The sequence below is a fragment of the Anomaloglossus baeobatrachus genome, chromosome 11 (genome assembly GCF_048569485.1).
Source record: "Anomaloglossus baeobatrachus isolate aAnoBae1 chromosome 11, aAnoBae1.hap1, whole genome shotgun sequence".
Classification (NCBI taxonomy): Eukaryota; Metazoa; Chordata; class Amphibia; order Anura; family Aromobatidae; genus Anomaloglossus; species Anomaloglossus baeobatrachus.
This window is the reverse complement of record NC_134363.1, coordinates 61644060-61668222: the sequence shown is the minus strand read 5'-3', so window position 1 is coordinate 61668222 and position 24163 is coordinate 61644060. Positions and strand designations below refer to the sequence as shown.

The 24163-nt window shown below is 43.9% G+C and overlaps 1 protein-coding gene across 1 annotated transcript in view; it reads left to right on the top strand.

Annotated features, from left to right (window-relative positions):
* The window catches only part of TMEM150B (transmembrane protein 150B), a 44588-nt gene extending 20953 nt beyond the window's left edge, over positions 1–23635 (top strand). Inside the window, exons 2-7 of the mRNA XM_075327816.1 lie at positions 5884–5964; positions 10571–10630; positions 10857–10924; positions 13785–13912; positions 18105–18282; positions 22642–23635. Coding sequence (XP_075183931.1) covers positions 5900–5964; positions 10571–10630; positions 10857–10924; positions 13785–13912; positions 18105–18282; positions 22642–22838 — 696 coding nt within the window. The 5' untranslated portion in view covers positions 5884–5899 and the 3' untranslated portion in view covers positions 22839–23635. The remainder of the gene's footprint in view (positions 1–5883; positions 5965–10570; positions 10631–10856; positions 10925–13784; positions 13913–18104; positions 18283–22641) is intronic.
* Positions 23636–24163: the final 528 nt, after the last annotated feature.

The window sequence follows — 24163 nt, the reverse complement described above, 5'->3', positions numbered from 1 at the left end:
TCGCCTTGGGGAATTACGGTAACCTGCAAAATATTTTGCAGGAATCCTGTATTTCCCCATAGACTTCTATTAGCGACGGATTGCGACTGATGACCCTGCGTTGCATCCGCTGCGTCGTGGTCCGTCGTTTTTGACTGACCGCCGAGCGGGGAGCAACGCAGAATGTAACGTTTTTCGGGCCGTCAAAATTAACGCGCCGCGCAGGAATCCGTCGCCATCCGTCAAGCTTGTAATGCATGTCTATGGTGCTGGATTCCGTCGTAATCCGTCTTACAACGGAATCCAGCGCAGGATTCCGTCATGCTCTACTGAGCATGCCCAGCATGCTTGGCACGCCCACTGGGCTGTCCCAAACACAGACGGATCATGACTGATCCGTCAAAAAACGGACGCACAGCGGATGTAACGGACGCAACTGATGTGTTTTTTCACAGGATTCCTGTGAAAGGAATCCTGTGAAAAACACATCAGTTGCATCAGTTGACATCTTGAAAATGACTGATCCGTTGCTGACGGACCTGACGGATTGAAAACACAGGATGTGTGAACTTAGCCTTAGGGTTTATGGCCTCTTCTAATATACATATCTATAAATAGTCATTTCAGTTCCTGAATGACCTAAAAATAGAAAAGTCGATAGTAGGACACCATATAATAAGCAGATAAAGGCTACACTTTGTCCTTCTTGCCACATGTGCATTGTTATATAGCTGCTGATATCAGCAATGCAGAACGTCCGTCCTGCCAGTACACTAGTAAGTGGTCATCGAGTGAAGAATTACTATTACAACATAGATTTAGCGTATTTTAAAAGCCTGTGTATATGGAGAAATGTCTTACACAGGCAAATAAGGATACTTTTATGCCAGCAGTCTTCTGATTCACTAGAATCATCAACTACCTGACCTATGTCCTGCTCGGCATCATTGACAGCGGCTCCTGGTCTCCGAGAAGGCTGCATTTAGGATCGTGAATTCATTAGTATAGAAAGTAGGGATTCAAATTAATTAACGAATTAATTCAATTAACGAATACTGAATTTTTTCCCACAAAACTATATCTCAATGCGTTCCTCCTGCTCTATAACATACTGTCCACAGATTGTATATACAACATGACAGGTATCCTTTAAAGAGAACAATCAGTCATGGAGGTGCAGGATGCAATTGTCCCGGGCGGAGGAGGGGACGCTGCGCTCTCCCACTGCTCGGGTCCGGCTGCTGCTGCTTGGTGGTGGCTCGAGCAGTAGGCCGGATCCCGGGGACTCGAGCGGCGTTCCTCGCCCGTGAGTGAAAAGGGGGGGAATTGATTGTGGGGATTTGATATTGTCCGTGACGCCACCCACGGTTGTGGTGAGGTTGTGACACAACCGCTGCTCTGGACGGGGATCCCGGGAGCGATGACTGGGAGCAGCTTAGATGTTGATTCTTCCCTCCGTGGGTAGGGGATTGGTTGTCCTGGGGCCCGGTGATGGCGTAGGGATGGTTGACAGGCGGGTTACGGGGCCTGGTGAGGTGCAGGGTCGCGGGGGCAGCGCTGTGCCGCACGGCATGGTGGTACTCACTCAGCCAATGATGTACACAAAGTCTCCGGTAAAACAAACGGCTGGATGGACGGGTCCCACAGACGGCTGCGATGTTTCTTCTCCCGGCAGGTTGATGGTGACTGCCTTTCCCTGCACCTGTTTAGTATGTACGGTTCCAATGGGTTCCCACCGGTAACCCGCTCCCCAGCTTGGATATGTGCTGAGGGAGCCCCTTTTGCCCGCAGGCTCTGGCCCTGGGAACTTTAGCCTTGGCGGTGACTGTGTTTCCCTCTCACGGTTGGACTGTTGCCTTCTGTCGGGACTTGGCTGCTGGGAAACCCAGGAGGTTCCCTTCGCTAACGGATTTGACAAATTGCACGGCGACTCCTAGCCTTGTCGGGGTCCGTAAGCCCCTGCCGGATGGTGCTGGCTTCTCTTTGCGTACCGGTCCGGTACCGCCGGGCCACCGCCCGTCCACGGTCCTTACGGCTAGCTCCAATAGGCCTCTCCTGCAGACGGTCACCACCGTCTGCCAACCTTGCTACTTGTGCCCGGGCCACACACCCGGACACGGTCAGTCTGCTCCTCTACCACTTCACTCCTTTCACTTCAAACTCTAAAACTCCACTGATCTGAACTCTTTTCCCGCCTCCAGGACTGTGTACTCCTCGGTGGGTGGGACCAACCGCCTGGCCCACCCCCTGGTGTGGACATCAGCCCCTGGAGGGAGGCAACAAGGATTTTGTGTGACTTAGGTGTGCCTGACCGGGAGTGTGGGGTGTGTTGGTGTTGTTATCTGTGGCCCCTGGCTTGTCCAGGGCACCACACAATCATGATTTATGATTGCATCCTGCACCTCCATAACTGATTGTTCTCTTAAAAGGATACCTGTCATGTTGTATATACAATCCAGTCTGTGGACAGTATGTTATAGAGCAGGAGGAACGCATTGAGATATAGTTTTGCGGGAAAAGATACAGTACATGTTGTAATTTATTCACTTGAATCCCTATTTCTATACTAAGGAAGTCTATGTGTGCCAATAGATGTTAATCACAAATAATAGACCATCCACTGGACTACGAAGTATGGAAAAAAATATTTAAATGAATAAATTACAAATTATACTGTTTATTCTGTACAAATATGTAACAGTGCTGCTTAGATCGGACTGATAATCAGAAGAGGTGCCAGGGATGCCAGCTCCTAGGAGGCAGGCAGCCACTGACTACAACTGTGGCCATTGGACCAAATTCTTGCAAAGCTTTTTGCTCAACTCCAGTGTATCCAATATATGTCTTGTACTCTATGGCCACAACACTGGCCAGGTGTCTGATTTGTATTCTGATTACACCTGCTTATCAATGGGAGCAATAGCCAACTAAATGTGGATGGGACTGTAGGATATATTTACTGTATAAATGTGTCGCCCTGGGCAAGCCAGGGGACACAGGTCAAACACCACCACACCCCACACCCCAGGTAGGCACATCAAAGCTGAACCAAAAATCCTTGTTGCCTTCCTCCAGGAGTCTGTTGATGCACACCAGGGGGTGGGCCAGGCGGTTGGCTCCGCCCACCAAGGAGCTCACAACTCTGGAGGCAGGAAGTTACCAGGCAGATAGCCCCAGGCAGGGCAAGAGTGAAGTCCAGTGAAGGGCTAGAGTAAACAGCAGAGAAGTGAAAGTGAAGGAAAGAAAAGTGGAAAAGGAGGAAAGCAAGAAGTGGTGACAGAGCAGAGAGTGTGCAAGCCTGAGAGCCCAGCTTTGTGTAGGGCCAGAACAGCAAGGTCAGCGACGGCGGTGACTGTCCGGAGGGGGACCGTTTGGAAGTTCCTGGAAGGACCCCGTTGGCTGTGTGCCCGGTGGTCTGGAGCAGTGTTCAGAAAGACAGTCAGCACCAGGGCAGGGGCCTCTCGGACCCTGGCCAGGCTAGGAGTCGCCAAATTTGCCGAATCCGTCAGTGAAGGGGACGTAGATTCCCCCAACAACCAAGTCCCGATAGAAGGCAACAGTCCAACCTGTACAACAGAGGCACCGCCACCGCCAGGGCACCAGTCTCTGAGGGCCAGCGCCTGCGGGCAAAGTGTAGTGCTCCTCCGGCCCAGCTTGAAGCCGGGGAGCGGGTTACCGGTGGGGACCCATCGCAACCATCCGTACATACAGGTGCAAGGAAGAGGGACATCACCGTCACCTACCGGGGAAGCAAAGCAGCCGTCTGTGGGACCGTCCTACCAGCCGTTTGGTTTACCGTACAAACTGTGTCCAAGCCTCAGGCTGAGTGAGTACCATAGTGCCGCAAGGCACAGCGCTGCCCCCGCGTCCCTGCGCCCACCAGGCCCTGCACCTCACAAGCCATCACCGGGCCCCGGGATCACCAACCCCTACCCACGGAGGGGCAACACAACACCTGGCTGCTCCCCATCACCATCCCCGGGATCCCCGCATTGAGCAGCGGTGGTGCTACACATCACCACAACCGTGGGTGGCGTCACGGACATTATCCCAACACCCCAAACAACCCCCCTTTCACTCACGGGCGAGGAGTGCCGCTCGAGAAACCCCGGGATCCGGCCCACCGCTCGAGCCACCACTGAGCAGCTGCCGGACCCGAGCAGAAGGGGTGAGCGCGGTGTGCTGACACCCTCCTCCCCGCCCGCGACATAAACACCAGGGTTTTCAATGAATAATAAATATACAAGATATACAATTTTTTTTCCCAACACATCTAGATATCATTCCGTTCATGTTCTCCTTCTCTATATGATGTTCTCCGTGGACTTCATGTGCAACCTGACAGGTTCCCTTTAAAGGTGATCTAAACCTCACAAGTTTGGGAATGATGCTCAATAGTGGAAATTCACAAGGTCCATAACCATGGATTATATAACGTATCCTACAGCTGTTTGTTCATGCCTCTATGCACAGATCGCCTCAGCGCAACAATTTTACGTAATGTTGTTCAATTAGCACAACTCTACTAAGATTAATTCTGATAAATTATCCAATATTTAATAAATATTAATAGACGCTATAAAGTCGGCAGAACTTCTGATAAAGTTATCTAGAAATGAGCTTTTATTGAAGAGGCGTCATCAATATGTGTAGTTACTGGCAGTGCTGTAGATGTTACCTAATGCTGGATACAAAAATGATGACCCTGCATTGATTAACGCCTCTGGCAGAGCATTAGTAAAAACATTTCTCTGAGGGTCACAGTCCTGATCATAGATAAGTAAAATCTTGGCAAAGTGAAGGAATCTAACGTATCTTTTGAAAATTGCATCATGTACTTAAGACTTTAGCTTATTCCATCGGGCACTTGACCTTCACCACTAAGCACAATGAAGGGGTCCTATGAAATGATTATTCGTGTCCATACCACTGAATAAATATTGATGGCGCAGCAACACTCTCTGCTGTCAATAGAAACAGGAGAACTGGAGTACTATATAGTGCAAATTATCACAAATATTTATTAGGCGATACAAAATTCAAAAAACACACACCAAGAAATAAATGGCCATGATTAAAAATGACAATAAAAACAGCATGGAAGGGGAGATCAAGCCCTATGTATGGAAACAACAATGTCAAAATGAATGAACACCCATATACAAAAATAGATTATTAATATGAAACAGTATATCTATTATGTACAATAATAATATTTGTATACATACCCCAATCTGGGGAGGACAGCATACGGCCCAAGCAAAATGCGCATCCTAAAGTATCAAAAACCCACAGTGGCAGATGAACATAAGAGCCGTGCTATCCAGAGGGTGTATACCAAGTCACATAGGGTAAAGTGCTAAGTGTAGTCAACAAAGTGTCCCAACTCAGGGAGTCCCCACATCAAAATGCCCCCAAGCCATCCAACGTACGTTTCGCCAAAGATAAATACCTGTGTGTTTAGTGTCCTGAGTTGGGACACTTAGTGCTAAGTGCAGTCAACAAAGTGTCCCAACTTAGGACCTCCTGGGCCTCAACGATCACCAGAATGGGTGACCCCATTTCTCCAAGTTGGAAGAGCATGACTAAAGGAAGAGTTCTTCTGGGTTTCCACTCACACATGTGCCCTTTGGTGGCACTGATCAGTAGACCCAAGTTTTGCGTTCAGGTATTTCTAGTATATAGGTAGTGACAAGTTCTTCCACCTGGAATCAAAGAATGGGCTGTCACCCACTTTTATAGATTGCTAACTTACTGTCAGCCTCTCCTATTTCTTGGTCTTGTCACTGTTTTCCGCCATTTCATTGGACCTGTATATATTTTATGCAGTCTATTTAACAATGAAAATACAGATTGTTTTATATTTGATGAAATATTTATTTTACCTGTTTTGTTGCTTTTCAGCTTTCTTATTAGTGAGATGTGGGCCTGGGCTCTATTACCGATTTTTCTAGCAGTATTTGCTACAGCAGGAATATGGGTGGTGTAAGTTGATTTACTATGTAGCTTATCTATGCATCCGGACACTACAATTTTTGTTTCTTGCTAACTCTTATTTCTCTAGATTCTTACATGTTCCAAATAGTTCCGATATCCTGTCTTGAATCATATTGTGATTTATCTTAATAGGTAAATGACTTCCTTAATAATTACTTGACTTAGCTTTATAATGGCCAGAAGTGTGCTGACACAGATTAAAGGTGATTAGTCACTTTTTATATGATCAGTATGAAATAGTATATAAGTGGCGTGAATGTAACTTACTATCTTTAGAAGTTCTGGGTTTTTTTTGTGTTTTTCTTAAAGTAATGCTCATTTATCATCAAAGTCTTCTCCCCTGTTAACCCCACTGCCACCCATTAAAAAGTGTCCACTTGTGTTTTTTTTCTCCTTACACATCAACAAAAGAAAACCCAATGCATTTGATCAGGAGCCATGGATGGTTGGTGTGCGTCTACTTGCTTCCATAAGGGGCAATTTGCAGAATATGGTCATCAGGGCTGACAGGCAGAAGGCTCAGATGACAAACACATGTTGCTTCCAAACTGGATCCAGAACTTCTTAAGACTATATAGTAATACGTTGCCTGCACCATTAATGCCAACTCTTTTGTGCTGATTATATAGAACATGGTTAACCATTTTAGGTGATACTATGCTGGGGCCAGCAGTGGAGGGAGCTTTAGGGAATGTCTCTTTTGCATAAGGCGGGCTTTGCACGTTGCGACATCGCAAGCCGATGCTGCGATGTCGCACGCGATAGTCCCCGCCCCCGTCGCAGGTACGATATCGTGTGATAGCTGGCGTAGCGAAAATTATCGCTACGCCAGCTTCACATGCACTCACCTGCCCTGCGACCGTCGCTCTGGCCGGCGACCCGCCTCCTTCCTAAGGGGGCGGGTCGTGCGGCATCATAGCGACATCACACGGCAGGCGACCAATAGCGGCGGAGGGGCGGAGATGAGCAGGATGTAAACATCCCGCCCACCTCCTTCCTTCTGCATTGTGGCCGGCGGCAGGTAGGAGATGTTCCTTGCTCCTGCGGCTTCACACACAGCGATGTGTGCTGCCGCAGGAACGAGGAACTACATCGTACCTGTCGCTGCACCGGCATTATGGAAATGTCGGAGGCTGCAACGATGATACGATAACGACGCTTTAGCGCTCGTTCATCGTATCATCTAGGATTTACACACTACGACATCGCAAGTGACGCCGGATGTGCGTCACTTTCGATTTGACCCCACCGACATCGCACCTGCGATGTCGTAGTGTGCAAAGCCGCCCTTAGAGTTGTTTTCCCATGAACAAAGTTCATTTTAATCAATAGATCTTGGAATAAATAAATTCCACAATTAGATGTGTTTAAAAAACATTACTGTGCTGAGATAAACTTATATATGTGTCCCTGCTATGTGCTGTGTAATGGCTGTGTCTGACCGTACAGGGACATGATCTGATCACGAGGTAAAACATTTCCCTGCCTGTTTTGTTTTATTTTTTAAATATTTTACCTCACAAAAAGAATCAGCTGTGATCCCATGCTGTAATGTCTGTTAATTCTCTGTTGTACCCTCTTCGACCCAGTATGATCAGATCCTGTACGGTCAGACAAAGCAATTACACAGCACATAGCAGGGAAACATGTATAAGATTATCTTAGCACAGGAATATTTTTTTTAAACACATCCAATTGTGGAAATTATTATTATTCCAAGATCTATTGAGTAAAATGAACTTTGTTCTAAGGGAAAACAACTCTAATGCAAAAGAGACATTCCCTAAAGCGCCCTCTACTGCTGGCTCCAGCATAGTATCACCTAAATTAAATGTGAAAATTCTAATTATTCCAAGATTTATTGAATAAAATGAGCTTTAAAGGAGTTATCCACTACTAGGACAACCCCTTTTGATTCCACAAGTTTCCCCCAGAAAGACTAAACTCCCCTCCTGTACCGGCACCCCTTCATCAGTGTCCAGGATTGCGGTCTCGGGGCTCACGTGGGGTTGTGACGTCCCACGAGCCCTGCCTCCATTCAACACAGGCTTCTCGCCCGCCCCCCTTCTTCAGACCAAACAAACAACCAACAAGAAGTTGGCATAGCCGCTGTTGTGCTCACTTCCTGATGATTAACTTGTTTGGTCCGAAGGCGGGGAGAAAGGAACCAGAGCTGATTGGACGCGGGTCTTGCTTGACCTCATAACCCCACGTGAGCCCCGGCACCGCGATCCCGGACACTGCTGGAGGGGTATTGGTGTGGGAGGTGAGGATACTCTTTATAATTTTACCTGGGGGATACCTGTGGAATCAAAAGGGGTTGCCCTAATAATGGACAACCCCTTTAAAATTAGCTTTCTTCTTGTTAAAACCCCTTTAAGTTGGTTCAAAGGCATGATCTGCATGAAAAGAAGAATATAAGTATTGTTGAAGTACTGCCATTCCAGAATTCAAGAGTCACTTCTTCCCAATGGTCTTTGTTGACATGATTGTGTCCATGAAATCGGTCCACAGCATATGACTACTAAACTTAGACACATAAAATATATTGAAAATGTAGTAGGGTTTGGAAAAGAAGGATATGTACACAAGAGGGCAGCACGTAACTACAGGATGAGATGGGTAAAAACAGGCCACATCCAACATAAAGAAGGCATCATATTATTAGGAAGTCAGCAGAGACGTGTTATGTCCATAAGAGGGGTGCGTCTTCAAACGTTGATGTGTGAATATGTTTAGTAGGTAAGCTTCTAGCCATATGAGATACTATGATTTCAGTATTAGGAGGCTGTATATTTTTGAAGCTGTTTAGACACACAAGTTTCCATAGTCCTTCTCTAACTTTTGGCTGAATCTAGGTAATTAGCATATGACTACGGCAGACAATCCCTGGTCTCAGCAGTCATGAGCCTTCTACCGCTGAATGATTGCTGAGCCCAATAATTGGCTGCAGTGGTCACGTGCTGTATATGGATGGAAGAGGCAGTGCTAGAGCAACATGTTAAGTGATGCCGATATTCTTCATTTCATGTAACCATGCTTTTGGCCAAGTTTACTGTAAAATCCTACATCACCTACAAGAGCATACGCACAGAACCTGTACATTCAGCATAATAATAATGCAGTATATAGCAGACCCACAGCTCTTGCTAGTAATGGCTGCAAGCAGTCAGCATTTCATTAGGTATTTCCTTTTCAAAATAAGGGATTTGGAGCTCACTATGAGGAAAAAAGTCTTGACAGATTCTCTAGTAATGGGGAAAAAACACAGAAAATGTAAGGAGGCAGTGAGCATGTGCAGACTGAGGCTCTGACCTGGAGATACCACATGCTGTCAAGCTATATCCAACCCATAGCAGCAGAGCTTCCCACTGCACATGCTCACAGGGATATGTCCTACTAATTAGATTTTAGGACAAGTTTCCTTCAGTGCAAAAGGCAGTGGCCATTTTAAGATCGTGTAGCAACTATCTCCACAGACAAATCAAATGTAATTTGCTGAATCAAGGCATTTAGATACGTATTTATAATGACAGACATTATTCTTTCTTTCTTTCTTTCTTTCTCTCTCACCTTTCTCTTTCCTTTCTTTTTCTTTTCTTTCTCTTTCGCTCTTTTTCTCTTTCTCTCTCTCTCCTTTCTCTTTTTCTCTCTCTCTTTCTCTCTTTCTTTTTCTCTTTCTTTCTCTCTATCTCTAGTTCTTTCTCTTTCTCTCTTTTTCTCTCTTTGTTTTTGTTTCTCCTTCTCTCTCCTCCTTTCTATTTTGATCTTTAGCGCTCTCTTTGTCTCTTTCTCTCTTTCTCTCTCTTTCTCTCTTTCTTTCTCTGTCTCCTCTCTCTTCTCTCTCTCTTTGTCTCTTTCTTTGTCTCTTCCTCTCTTTCTCTCTCTCTTCCTTTCTTTCTTTCTCTCTCTCTTTCTTTCTCTTTCCCTCTCTCTTTCTCTCTCTTTCTCTCTCTCTCATTCTTTCTTTCTCTCTCTCTCTCGCTACATCTCTCTCTCTCCTCTCTCTTCTCTCTCTCTCTTCCTTTCTTTTTCTCTCGCTCTTTCTTTCTCTCTTTCTCTCTCGTTCTGTCTCTTTCTTGTTCTCTTTCTTTCTCTCTCTTTCTCTCCCTCTCGTTCTCTGTCTCTTTCTCATTCTTTCTTTATCTCTCTTTCCCTCTCGCTTGTTCTCTGTCTCTCTCTCATTCTCTTTCTTTCTCTGTCTCTATATCTCTCTCTCTCTCTCTTCCTCTCTCTCTTTCTCTATCTCTCTTTCTTTCTCTTTTCTTTTTTTCTTTTTCCTTTCTCTTTTTTTCCTTTTCACTTTATTTTCTTTCTCTTTTTTTCCCCCAGAGAATTGTTTTATGAACTTCTTGCATAAATTAAATGATGTGACACCTACAAAGTATTTCATCTCCAGCTTTTTCCTTCTGTAATGCGTCAAGTGTAGAACTGTAACTCTCCCCAATGTACTTGATATGCTAGCTATTACTTTACCCTTCTTTCTTCATTTTTTCCTCTGCCTTCCTAACCCTCTAACATTCCTTCGATAATTTCTTTCATCTTGAAGTTTTGCTTTGTTTTTGCTCAGTTCTCATGTTTTATTCTGTCTCAGGTATGTAATGTCCGTGTCCAATGGCTCAGTCAATCTGGAGGAGGGTTTTCCTTATATCAGGTGATTATATGTTTACTTGTAGTATCAGAAGTGTACAAATTATTCACAGGTATATAGGTCTCATTCATATGCTTGGGTTTTTTTCATGTGTGCTGCATCTGTTTTTGATCCATTTGTCAGTTTTTACAATTCAGGTGTCGTTTATTTTTCCTGAATAAATGAAAAGTGTAACAAAATATAAATTGCTTTTTTAATATTTTGTGGTCTTTTTATATTTTCTTCACAGTACATGCGGGTCATATCCTCCTCAAAGCTGTATATTTGGCCAAGTTCTTAATATTGGTGCAATGCTGGGTAAGTATTTTTCAGCATGCAATTAGCATCCACTTGTCATACTAATGCATAGCTCTAATTATGTGGTTGGTTTACTGTGCTATTTACTTATGATAGTTTGATATATTTTTTGTTTTTTATGAGAGTCCTTATTACATATTCCCTCCATGAAGGACAAAAATTAAACCACACTAAACCTAGAAGTGAACGATATGTGAGCAGAATTTGCATTTCACAGACTGCATCGACAAAAAGAAAGTGATGGTGGAGCCTTAAGGTGCGTGTCCACGATCCGTGCTTTCGCTGAGTCCAAAATGCTGCATTGTACTGTACAAGCACAGTGGATGGTATTTATAGAAATCCCATAAACACTGTGCGTGTGTGACCCGCAGCGAAAAATGACCTGCGGTGTGGCTTTCCGGTCGTAAGCAAGTCAATTCTTTGCTGCGGAGTCACAAGTGTTCTATGTAGGAAGAACACAAGTGAGAGAACCTTGATTGTGGGCACAAGTAGCTATGTTCTCCTGCGGAGGACACTCGTGGCCCCGCAGATCAAGACCCGCCGCCTCCAGGACGTAGTGATTTCTGATCGTGGGCATGTACCCTTAGAGAGAAACAAAGGTTTACTTTCCTCCTGATCCCTTCCATTTTCAACACACAGGTTACTGAGGCATGTGTCTCAGTTTGGATGGACATTAATTGTCTCCGAGCACCTTCAGAGCAATACTGCTGTGCTCCTTCTGCAACTAGTACACATTCGGTTAATATCGCCCCAAACCCAGTGAGCCATGTAGACTGGACTGGCCTTCCATCTATTGTGTATGGTGGTGTCAAGACTGTCCCCCAATGGCAAATGTCTTATTTCCCTCTTCTTATTAGGAAGGAATGCATCCTCAGCCAACCTGAGGGTGAATGTGCATGAGAAGGTCGGGAGTAGAGATGAGTGGACCCGTGGATGTTCAGTTCAGCGGAGTCAGACAGATTTTTGATAAAATTCGGTTTGGGACACGGACTTTACCTGAATCCCAATGGCAGTCAATAATTGGACAGTTCGGGTCTCTGCCCACATGCAGCCCGCCATAAACAGATCACTTCTGGGGACGGGTGGGCAGATTTTTTTTTTTGTTTGGTGCACAATACATTCAATCACTAGATCCTATCAAACACTGGAAGCGGCTCGCACTGTGCTGTGCGCGAGCATATCTGAGCACGCGAGTGCTTTGCATACATAAAGCACCCGAACTGTGAACCCAAACTCTGTTTTTTGGGAAAAGTCTGTGTTTGATACGAACACCAAACCTCAGCTTCACTCATCTCTAGTTGGGAGTAGTAGCTGTTGCATGACAATGATACCATGATTTTGAGAAGAGAGGTGGGAATGGCTGGTTTCTGGGCCACATACGTAGTTTTTAGGGATGATCGAATATCACAAATATTCGGCAATATTCGGCTTTGCAAATATCCCACGAATAGGTCGCCGCTATTCGACTATTTGCGAATATTCGATGTGCAATGTAAGTCTATGGGAAGCCCGAATAGTTGCTATTTGGCAACTATTTGGTTTGCCCATAGACTTACATTGTGCATCGAATATTCGCAAATAGTCGAATAGCAGCGACCTATTCGGTGAATATGGGTGTTGCCGAATATTTGAGGTATTCGATCATCCCTAGTAGTTTCCAAATGTCCCAATTTTGCTGGTACAGTCATGCAAACTAGAGTGAAAAAGGGGTGCAGTGTACAAACTCCATCCAAACTTTTCAAGGCTGTGAAGGCAGAGAAATTGCACACACGATTTTTGTAGACCCCAACCCCTGTGAATTGGGAAGTGTTATTATCACAGCGCTGAGATCCATAAATGTTACAGAGATATATTTGAATTGTATATTGTGTTTTAAGATTGTTTTAATTCCCATAATTAACATAGTTTGAAACCATTTCTTTCCTAGCATGCTACTAAGCTGCTAAGAAGGTAGGAGGCTCAGTATATCTGGCATGTCTAGTGCTAATGTAGTCACCATTATTCCATAACCTTTAGTGTATGTGCGCACGTTGCGTACTAGCCATGCAGAAATTTCTGCAGCGATCTGAAGAGCACATGTGCGCTTTAGATCGCTGCAGAAATGTCCGTAGTGAGCGCCGATTCCATGCGCTCTGCCTGCAGCTCCTCCCATAGACAGAGCAGGAGCTGCCGGCAAAGCGCAGGAAAGAAGTGACATGTCACTTCTTTTTGCGCAGCGCTTCGGCAGTAGCCGAAGCGCTGCGCTCTGAGACGCCACGTGCGCACGGCCCCTGCACAATCTCCATAGACTGTGCAGGGGACGCAGGACGCATGCAGTTACGCTGCGCTGCAAAGCGCAGCGTAACTGCATGAATTTACGCAACGTGCGCACATAGCCTTATAGTTTACTCATGATTTTAGTCCTCAAAAGTTAATCTCACCTCAGCCTTTCATGGAATTCAATTTCATCAATTAATAGCATGACCTAATTTTGTTATTAGGCTTCGTTAACCACAGTTGGGGTATGCTGCCCGCTGCCAATCTATCCTAGTCTGCCCCTACTGCTTTTTACCACTTTTTTTATTACCTATTTCTATCCCAGGCCATGCTTACCGCAAAACTACCTGCTTTTCCTTCCATCCGTACAAACCTACAGTATCTTCCACCACTTAATGCCATAACACCACCCCATATGCCATGATTTCACGTCTGCCATCCACTCTGCAGTCCGATATTTTGCTATTACGGCCGTGGTGCATGGACATCATTGCATATGGCTAGCTGAGAAAGTGATAGAAAACAATTACCTGCCTTCCGTTTCACTAAATGATTATTTCCAGTTATAAAGTTCTAATCCCATTTTGGTTCTCTTTTTTGTTAGTGGTCTGGATATGTGTTATACGGTTCCAGCAAATCCGAGATTATGGCTGCCATTCTCATGTAAATTCTGTGGGGCTCGCTTTAGGATTTCTTTGTGCTTTAGGAACATCAATGGTTGGTAATTTTCAGGTGAGTCTTCAGGGTAAACTTGTAGTGGCCACTGTTGCACTGAGAGCTAATATTAACACTATTTCCATATTTAAAGGTGTCATGAGTAGCGGCAGCAACACAAATTCTCCATAGCTTGATGTTAAATAATATATGCCAGAATATCACATCTAAAGGACCCGTTACACGCAACGACATCGCTAACGAGATATCGCTGGGGTCACGGAAATCGTGACGCACATCCAGCATCGTTGGCGACGTTGTTGCGTGTGACACTTACGAACGACTGCTAACGATCTCACTTACCTCAACTATCGTTGATCGTTGAAAGGTCGTTCCTTTCCCAAATGTTGTTGATCTTCTGGGACGCAGGTAGTTCGTTGTTCCTGAGGCAGCACACATCGCTATGTGTCACACCCCAGGAACGACGAACAACAGCGTTCCTGTGTCCTCCGCCAACGAGGTGGGAGTGTCAATAATGCAACTGGTTTCCGTCCCTCCGCTTCTATTGGTGGGCTGCTGTGTGACGTCGCTGTGACGCCGCACGAACCTCCCCCTTAGAAAAGAGGCTGTTTGCCGGCCACAGCGACGTCGTTATTAAGGTATGTGCGTGTGACGCACAGTACCGATATTGTACGCCAAGGGCAGCGATTTGCCCGTGACGCACACACGACGGGGGCGGATGCAATCGCTAGCGATGTTGCGGCGTGTAAAGCGGCCTTTAGATACTGAAATCTAGCGGAATATCTGCCTGATATGAACCATCCTCAGTTCCTTAGCTCGCTCCATAAATCACACAGCGACGTATGACAAAGAAGTAAATCACAGGTCATTAAAAGGTTAAAGTGTTTTAAAGGGGTTTTCCCATGAACAAAATAAATGTTAAAGTTAATTGTAATCAATTGGAATAATTATAATTTCCACAATTGGATGTGTTTTTAAAAAATGTTCCTGTGCTGAGATAATCTTATGTGTGTGCCCCCGCTATATGCTGTGTAATGGCCGTGTCTGACTGTACCACATATAATAGTCATGGGAGGACACAAAAGAGTTTACAGATATTACAGCACAAGATCATAGCTGATTCTTTTTGTGAGGTAAAACATTTCCCTGCCTGTTTTTTTAAAAAATGTTTTACCTCAAAGAAAGAATTATTTGTAATCCGATGTAGTAATGTCTGTATACAAATCATCAAATCAAATAAGCTTTATTGGCAGAACCAAATACACATAGGTTTTGCCAAAACAAGTGTACAATAGGGACAGGGACTGTGGGGGTGATGGGTAGGGACTGTAGGAAGGATGGGTGAGGGCACATCCAGGGTGGGGACTGTAGGAGCGAAGAGTGGGGGATACGGTATACTCTCTTTTGTGTTTTCCCTGGCACAGGAGATGTGGTATGATCAGACTGTCACTGTACGGTCAGACACAGCCATTACACAGTACAGCAGGGACATATAGATTTTCTCAGCACAGGAACATTTTATATAACCCAACCAATTGTGTAAATTATTATTTTTTCAAGATCTATTGATTAAAATGAACTTTGTTTATGGGAAAAACCCTTTAAGTATTTAATGTGATATATAATTAGCAGCTCACACAATGCTTGTCATTTAGAAAAGATAATTTCATTATTCTACCTTAAACTAACTGCTTCTGTCCCGACTAGTCCACTCAAACTGCCCTAACCAAAGTTACAAATGACCTGTTCTCAGCTGAAGCCACCAAATCATACTCTGCTTTCTTCTAGACCTGTCTTCTACCTTTGACATAGTTGACCATTTACTTATAATACAAACCCTCTTTCCTTGGTATTATTGACCTGACCTTCCCCCGGATATCCTCATACCTCACAGGCCAAAAAGACTAATGCACTGCCAGGATGCAGCAAGACCTCCATTAAATGGAGACATCACAGGTGCAAAGGAAGATGGTAAAATTGCATACTTGTGGCTTGCATAGGTTACGTTTCACACATGCAGGTTCACAGTATCTGGTATGCAGCCTATTAGTTACGCCCATCAAAATAGATGCAAGCGGGCTGCACCAGTACTATATATGTGCACCATGCAGGGACAGTGACTATAGTATGCAAGGCCTAACATAAAGAGGCCTGGCTGCATCCTGTATAAAATATTCTGTGCAAAAGAGGATTTGGAGGATTTTTATTCCTCTTTTTGGTGTTTTTTATGTATATACACATATGATATATTAGTGTAGGGACCCACAAAATGAGGATCCGTGACGTGGATTGTGGGCTTTCCGTACTATGGCCATATTACCTACCAATACCTCATATATTTATTTATTCTTTTGCACAGAATATCCGGTCCTCACAAAACCGTCTTCTCTCTTCTACTCTTGTATGTTCCTCACCCAATCACCTTCAAGATTTTTTTCAAGCGGGCCTAAAATTCTGTGCCTCAACACGTTTACTTGTGTCCCACATTTCAATCCTTCAGAATGAAACCTGAAAACTCATCAGGAAAGCCCACAGCCTCAAATTACCCCATTGCCACCTCACTACCAAGGGCCAGCTCCTGTTTTTTTGTGGGCTCTGGGTGAAAAAGTCTCAGTGGGCCCCATGCGCACACAGAAACACACATAAATAAATACAACAGATATACGTACACATACAGGCATACTGTACATATATACATAGTTGAAGACAAAGTCCCTAAAATACATATAAATAGACAAAAATATACACACAGTCATATACACACTGACATACATAGATATACACATCATACATGCACATACCACAGACATATTAGAGATTTTATTAATATGGAAAAGCTGGCAGCAGCCTCACTCACCTTCCCGCTTGTCTCCGTCCAGCTCCTCCTGGACATGGGGCTCTGCAGGCCACTATACGTGGCGGACATCACTTAAAACAGACATGGCTGCGCACAGTAAGACTGATGTATATACATCACAGGGGAGGCTGGGGCTACAGGATACACATCACGGGGGGGCTGGGGGCTACAGTATAAACATCACAGGAGGGTCTGGGGGATATAGTATATACATCACAGGGGAGATTGGGGGCTAACGGCATATACATTAAAGGAGGGGCTATAGGCTACAGTATATACATCACAGGAGGGGCTGGGGCTACAGTGTATACATTACAGGGGAGGCTGGGGGCTACAGTACATACTTCACAGGAGGGGCTGAGGCTGTAGGATATACATCACAGGAGAGGCTTGGGGCATAGACAATACTGGGGGGCATATACATTATTGCGGAGAGGCATACACATTACTGAGGGGCATACATGTTACCAAAAGGCATACACGTTACTAAGGAGTATACACATAACTGGGGGAAATACACTTTTCTGGGTATACACATTACTAGGGGGCATACACATCACTGGGGAAGGGCGCATACAGCTCTGGTGTTGGGGCTCATACAGCTCTGGTGGGGGGACATACAGCTCTGGTGGGAGCGCTGGGGGCATACTGCTCAGGTGAAAGCCGCTGGGGGCATACAGCTCTGGTGAGGGAGGCTGGGGCCATACTGCTCTGCTCTGGAGAGGGGGGCTGGAGGCATTTTGCTCTGCTCTGGTGGATCCATACTGCTCTGGGGGGCTCATGCTGCTCTGATGAGGGGGGCTGGAGGCATACTGCTCTGTTCTGGTGTAGGGGGTCCCATACAGGACATACGCTGTTCTCATTGTGCTGGGGGACGCTAGCTGGAGCTGCGGCTCCTTTTCATCTGTTGGACTGGAGCACACTGTGCGGTAGCCCCGCCCACAGATAAACTTCAATGAAGGAGGAGCACGCAGTATTCAGCAGTGAATGCTGTGTGCCAGTCTGGATTAAAGGGCCGGCAACCGCACTATCTAGGATAGTGCGGCTGCCAGCCCAACCACTGCAGTCCCGGGAACTCAGCCCGGGGCCCGCAGGACTTATGAGGGCGAGTGGGCCCCCCAGCTGTCCAGGGCGCCGGCATTTGCCCGTGTGTCCCGGGTGCTCATGCCGACCCTGTCACTACCACCGGAGCTGCTCGACCATCTCCTTCCACAATACCCTGTAGACTATAAGCCCTAGAGGGCAGGGTTCTCTGCCCTCTGTACCAGTCCGCCACTGTTTGATTATTGTAATTTATATATGTATTTTTCATGTGAGCACTCTGATCATCTACAGCTCCATGGAATTACTGGTGCTTTAAAATGAAATAATAATTATTATTATTTTCTACAGCAATCCAATCAGCTGGAAACTCACCTCATCGGAGCCTTTCTGGCATTTGTCATTGGTATTATTTACTTCTGGATACAAACATATCTGACCTACAGAGTGAAGCCAAGACATGGCGGGAAGTGGATAGTACCTCTGCGATTTATCCTCACTCTTTTGGCAACAGTATCACTTATTCTGAGTATCCTTACCAAGGCAATAGACTGTGAAATACACATGTACAACTCCATAATTAAAGGAGTCCTTAAAAAAGTGGTCACCTAACAATGGCTCTTCAAAGGGCTCTGCTGTAAACCATGCCAAAGTCTTTTTTATATCTGCTTTCTCAAGTCATCATCTATTCCAGTCCTACATTTAATTTCTATCAATTAAGGGGATGGAACAATGGGGATGGAACAATGGAACAATTCAATCATTTATCCCCTCATGCTACCCAAATGAAAAGCAATGCTTTTCCTTGTCGCTGCTGACTAGGTACGGACTATCTTGTGTTTATAAAAAAAAAAAGATCTAATAGGTACATAAAACATACTTTAAAACAGAAAATAAAATCATAAGATATATTATAAGTGCCAAAAAAATACATTTTTAACTTTCAACTAAAGTCGTGTTCAGGTATTACTGACATTAGAGTAATAGCGCTGAACAGGTATTTGAAAGTTGCTCAACAGACAGGTCAGGGTTACTTTTCACAATTTTGACCCCCAGATGAAACATGTCGTCGAAACACGCGTCTGGGTTTGATCTCACACCAGCTGGAGGTAAACAGTTGCTAGTTATTTTGTTACATGTCTCCATCCATCCTAATTATGCTTATATAGGTATGTGGATGGTTGTTTACTCTCACCGGCCTTCAATACAGCACGTATCCTATTTACAATGATACAATTGAAAGGATTCATAGGTGTTTGAATATTTTATAGGCCTAGAGTACCTTATGCACACTTTATACTTATTTCTTGCTGTGTTGTGGTATCGTCTGCTGGAGAACTCAGATTTTTTATCCGTGTTTTTAATTGCTTTTTTGCTACTTGTTCTCATACAATATAGTTACCGTATATCCAACACAATGTTAATATGTAGATAAAATAGAACTTTTATTTGTTCATCATACATGACCATCTTGAACATTAAATTTGTTACAGAAAGTGGGCACACTACTTGAGGTGCATCCTATAAGCCCAAGGTACAGGTGGACACAAGGGCCATGGGCATCGGTGCAGAAGGCTGGTATTGAACATGGGAAACAGCAGAGTTCCTGGATGCAAACAATTTTAAAAGGAATCCTGGAAGCCACAAGTGGATACATAGAGGCAAACTAAAAGTCTTAAAAGGGCCCTGGAAACCGTAAACGAACAGGAGATGTCCCAGAAACTGCAGGAGTACATGTAAAGTCAAACTGAAAGTCTTAAAGGGGTCCTGGAGACCTCTGACAGGTATCATGGATACCAGAGGCCGCAGACATACATGTGAAATCCTAAAGACCACTGTCTGGCTGCAGGGCTACTGGAAGACGCAGAGAAGTGAAGTCATGAAGACCACTTACAGGCAGCAGTGTTACTGTAGGCTGCAAACAAGTGAAGTCCTGAAGACCTCTGACAGGCACCAGGGTTACTGGAAGCTGCAGACAAGTGAATTCCTGAAGACTACTGATGGGCAGCAGGGTGACTGGAGGCTGCAGAGAAGTAACTTAGGGACTGGAAACCACAGGTGACCAGGAGAAGGCCTTGAAGCTTGTCAACGGTCACAGGAACTGTGCACAAACAAAATGTCATGACCCTGGCTGTCAGTCTTTACTGGCCTCTCCCCGCCTCGTTCCCGGGATCATGCCGCTTTATCTTCAGAGCACTTGCGTTCATGCGGGTGCCAGTTATAATCCTGCTCTGTAGTATGCCGCTGGTCCCTGTAAGTACTGATCCTGTCTCCCGTCCTGACTACGTCCGTCCTCCCTGCATCCCTTCCTGTGTCCGATCCCCCTGCCTCCTGTCCTGACTGTGTACGTTCTCCCTGCCTCCCATCCTGACATTCCGTCCCCTCTGCTTTCCATCCTGACCGCCTCTGTTCCTCTCTGACTCCCATCCTCCCTCCTCTGTTGTTCCGTACTCCTTTACTCCCTGCTATTACCTGCTCTCCCGGTTCCTGACTTCGGCTTGTTAATAAATTCTGTGTTTTCCGTGCTCACCCGGTCTTTGACATTCTCTCTCGGTTTCCTGACTCGGCTCTAGCTAGACTCTGTCTCCGTATGACTCCTGGTACCTCGTCGGCCTCCTGGCTCTGACTCCGGCTTGTATGACCATCCACTTCTTCCACTGGGGAGACTTATGCCCTCTAATGGAGGGTTGCTGTCAGCACTCTCCTGGTTCTCTGGCTCCCCCTGCTGTTTTACTATGTCTAGTGCCATCTAGTGGGGAATCCCTACCTAGCATTCTCCTGGTGTTCCTGCTCCCCCTGCTGGTTCATTACACAAACTAAAAGATTTGCTAGAAAGTCTTTATATAATACCAAGACACAGGTGTGAGTCTTGGGAGGCCTTATATAGGCCCAGGAAATGCAACACATGGCAGCACTCCGGGCTACTTGAAAAGCCTGTCGTGCAATGCAAGAAAGCCTAGTGGACTGTAACAAAATTAAGATATAAGAAGTGTCTGGGGAGTGTGTCTTGTCTATATAAGAGTATATGAGATATTCTGCTTCTAGTCTGCCATTCACAGTACTTTCACCCTCTTCCAATCTACTATCTGACCTTGTTGACATGTTTTGCTGCGCACACGGCATTTTCAAGGGGTTTTGGGTATTGCTTGAAAACACCATGAGCACAGCAAAATATGGAATTTAATCTTAGTCTTTTAATAAGCAGAAGTGATTTATGATTAAAGTTTTTTAAACTATTGATTCATGTTGTTTGGGAAATTGGCTGTTTAGTGGCCTAAAGACAAATAATAATCAGTTCACACCTGATGAAGACTCTGGTTCCGAGTCTAAAACATGCTTGTTTTGGCACTTACTGTATATCTTTTAATTATATTTTAAGCTTTGCTTTATGTGACTATTAAATCAATAATCTTGCAAAAAATAAATAAAAATCATCAGTTCTCAGGAACACAGAGAAAATCCGCCATTGATTTTCTTCATTTGGATAAACACACCCATGTCAGGAACCGCGAAGGGGGCAGCCTGCAGTGGATAGTACTAACAATTATTCATTGCTTATTTGGCCAATTCACAAGGTGAGAATATAAAGAAAGGCATTCTTTACTTTACATTTAATGTGACCAAAATTTATTTCACAAAGGATGCCTTGCATCCCTTTTTTTGTTTTATACACCATAGCTCTTCATGCTAAGCATAGGAGTCAGTTGTTTGCCATAAAACTGACCACAAAACAGCTCCGCTACACAGAAATACACACACAGCATTACAACAGCATCACACAAATATACAGCTCTGCTATATCAACACACAAGTGCGCACACACAGCTCCGCTACTACATCAAACAAAAAACACACAGCTCTGCTACATTAACACACACAGCTGTGCTACATCAACACACAAATGCACACACAGCCCTGCTACTGGAGCACACAAAAACAGCTCAGCTACATAAATATTTAAATACACACAGCTATGCTACTGCAATAAAAAAAATACACAATTGCACAGCTCTGCTACTGTAAAATACCCACACAGCTCAGCTACATAAACACAGATATACACAGAGCACTGATACAGCAACACACTGTATTCATACTTAATCACTATATGCTGTATACACATGCACAATATAATGTATACGCAAACACTTTCTAAATGCACACACATACTGTATACACACTATATACTGTATAAATATATACATGCACTACATACTTCATACATTTTACAAACTATATACTCTATAATGCTGTATATATAAACAAACTATACTGTATACTAACAAATTCTATATATTTTATATATATCACCACTGCCAGTCATGTGATCTGCAAAAGGCAACTTGACCTGAAAGTCCTAGCAAGACCTTCAGCATTTACATAGAGCTGTCAGGTCTCTGCTCCACCATTACATTCAGCTGTATCTGTGTCCTGAAGATACAGATACAGCTGATATGTTGGTACATACCCTCGACCTCCCTGGATCTGGGATGGTTGTGCGGTATGCGAAACACCACTGGATGGCAGATGACGTTTGTTTTGCTCTACATGGTTAATGCATGGAGGCTTCTACATGCGCACAAGACCTGAACCACATGCTTTAGAGTTTTATAAAGGGCTGGATAATATGTTATAGTAGAAGTTATATTCTGAGATAGACAGCTGAAGCAGAGCTGAGTGTGCTAAGGCATTGTGCAGTGTCTATCAAAATAGGTTGGATGTATCCATTGGCAAAGAAACGTCCATAGGTGTATAAAGTCATCAAAAATTTATTTTCAAGCAAATAGAGTTATTACGCGTTTCGAACTTAGAAGGTTCTTAATCATAACCATATTCAGTGTCTAATATTCTCTCACTTTACTTATGATTCCTTGACCGATTTTACTAGTGTTCGCATTCTTCAGCAAGCAAATGAAATCTATAGCTGCCATATGTGAATGGATTTTAGCCATAATTTTATTCTTCTTATTTGGACTCTTCTGCGTTGACTTCTGGTATCTAGAAGGACACTTCTTCCATGTCAGGAAACGGAGGGTGGTGATTCCCACCGAAGTTCAGGTTTCTACAGTCGCCCTTAGTTTATAGCTGCCAAGTATTATGGAGCTCAACATTGCTGTACAGACTGTTCTACCTTCTACCATAAGTCTTGTATGGAAAATTCTGGGAATTTCTATTTATTTTATCAGAAATGTGGACTTTTATACCATCCAGTATTGTACGACCTATGAATGAAATATTTATGTACAAGGTTGATGTAGATTTTAGCCTTGGGTTCACAATTGTTTCCGGTCAGTTGTTTGAAGTCTGATCCAGACGCTCCTTACTCATTTTTATGTACTTTGTGCACCAATCTGACATCCACAACCTCTAAATGCAGCATTTTTCTGTCCACCGTCGAGACATTTTTTAGCACAGCTGATGATATGGATGCCAGAACTGCTCTCATAGGAAAGCATGGGATTAGTCATTGCATCAGTTTCCTTCAGGATTTTATGTAGCACACCAAAAGGAAGCGAAACCAGATTGCTGGACATATGTGTGTGTATGTATATTAATTTCATTGTACATGACTGTTGCCACTCTATGCAGCAGAAAATAGAGCCATATGGGTAGGTATACAAAACTTTGAAAACCCAGGTATTCTGGATCAATACATTTCTGTCAAACATTTCAGTAAAACATACTATGAATTTGATATTGTGCAAAAAAAGACATACTTGGAACTAAGCCCAAATTAGACTTGCTTCACCAAAAACAGATGGCATATAGAAAAAAATCCTAAATTTGTACATTTTTTTTCACTACTGTTTTTGCTATTTTTTTTACCATTCATACAGTTGGTTCATTTTACTGGCTTTGCATTTGTACCACATTAGATTTAATATGTGAAAAAAGAATCCTCTAATTGGTTTTAATCTAAATTGTTTAATTGTTTTGCTTTTTCAGTTTGCATGTATTACAATACATTGATAGCTGCTCAATGCTATTTAATTGTAAGCCTGACCCTGACAGCCAAACTTGCTGCTAGTTCATTAAAATCGGAATTTAAGTTACATTCATGTTCAGGAAAAGACTGAAGTGGCTGAAAACAAAGCCGAAAGATAGCTCAGGTGCTGAAAATTGAAATTGAACAGCGCTGAGCAGCTTGCAATGGATTGCAACATATGGAAGCTGCAGAAACAAAAAGGTCATTTTTAAATTAAAACTAGTTACGTAAATATTTTTTCACAAAATATTCAATAATATTAACAAGGATACAAAGGTGTTTACAGAATTTTAAACCATTTTCCAAGTTTCACATGTAATCTATGTGTGATCAGTGTTTCCATTTGTATTCTACACTGACGAGCAAAAGGGAAACAATGTTTTGGAAGGTTTTACTTTCAGGCTCCATATTTCACCATCCACTA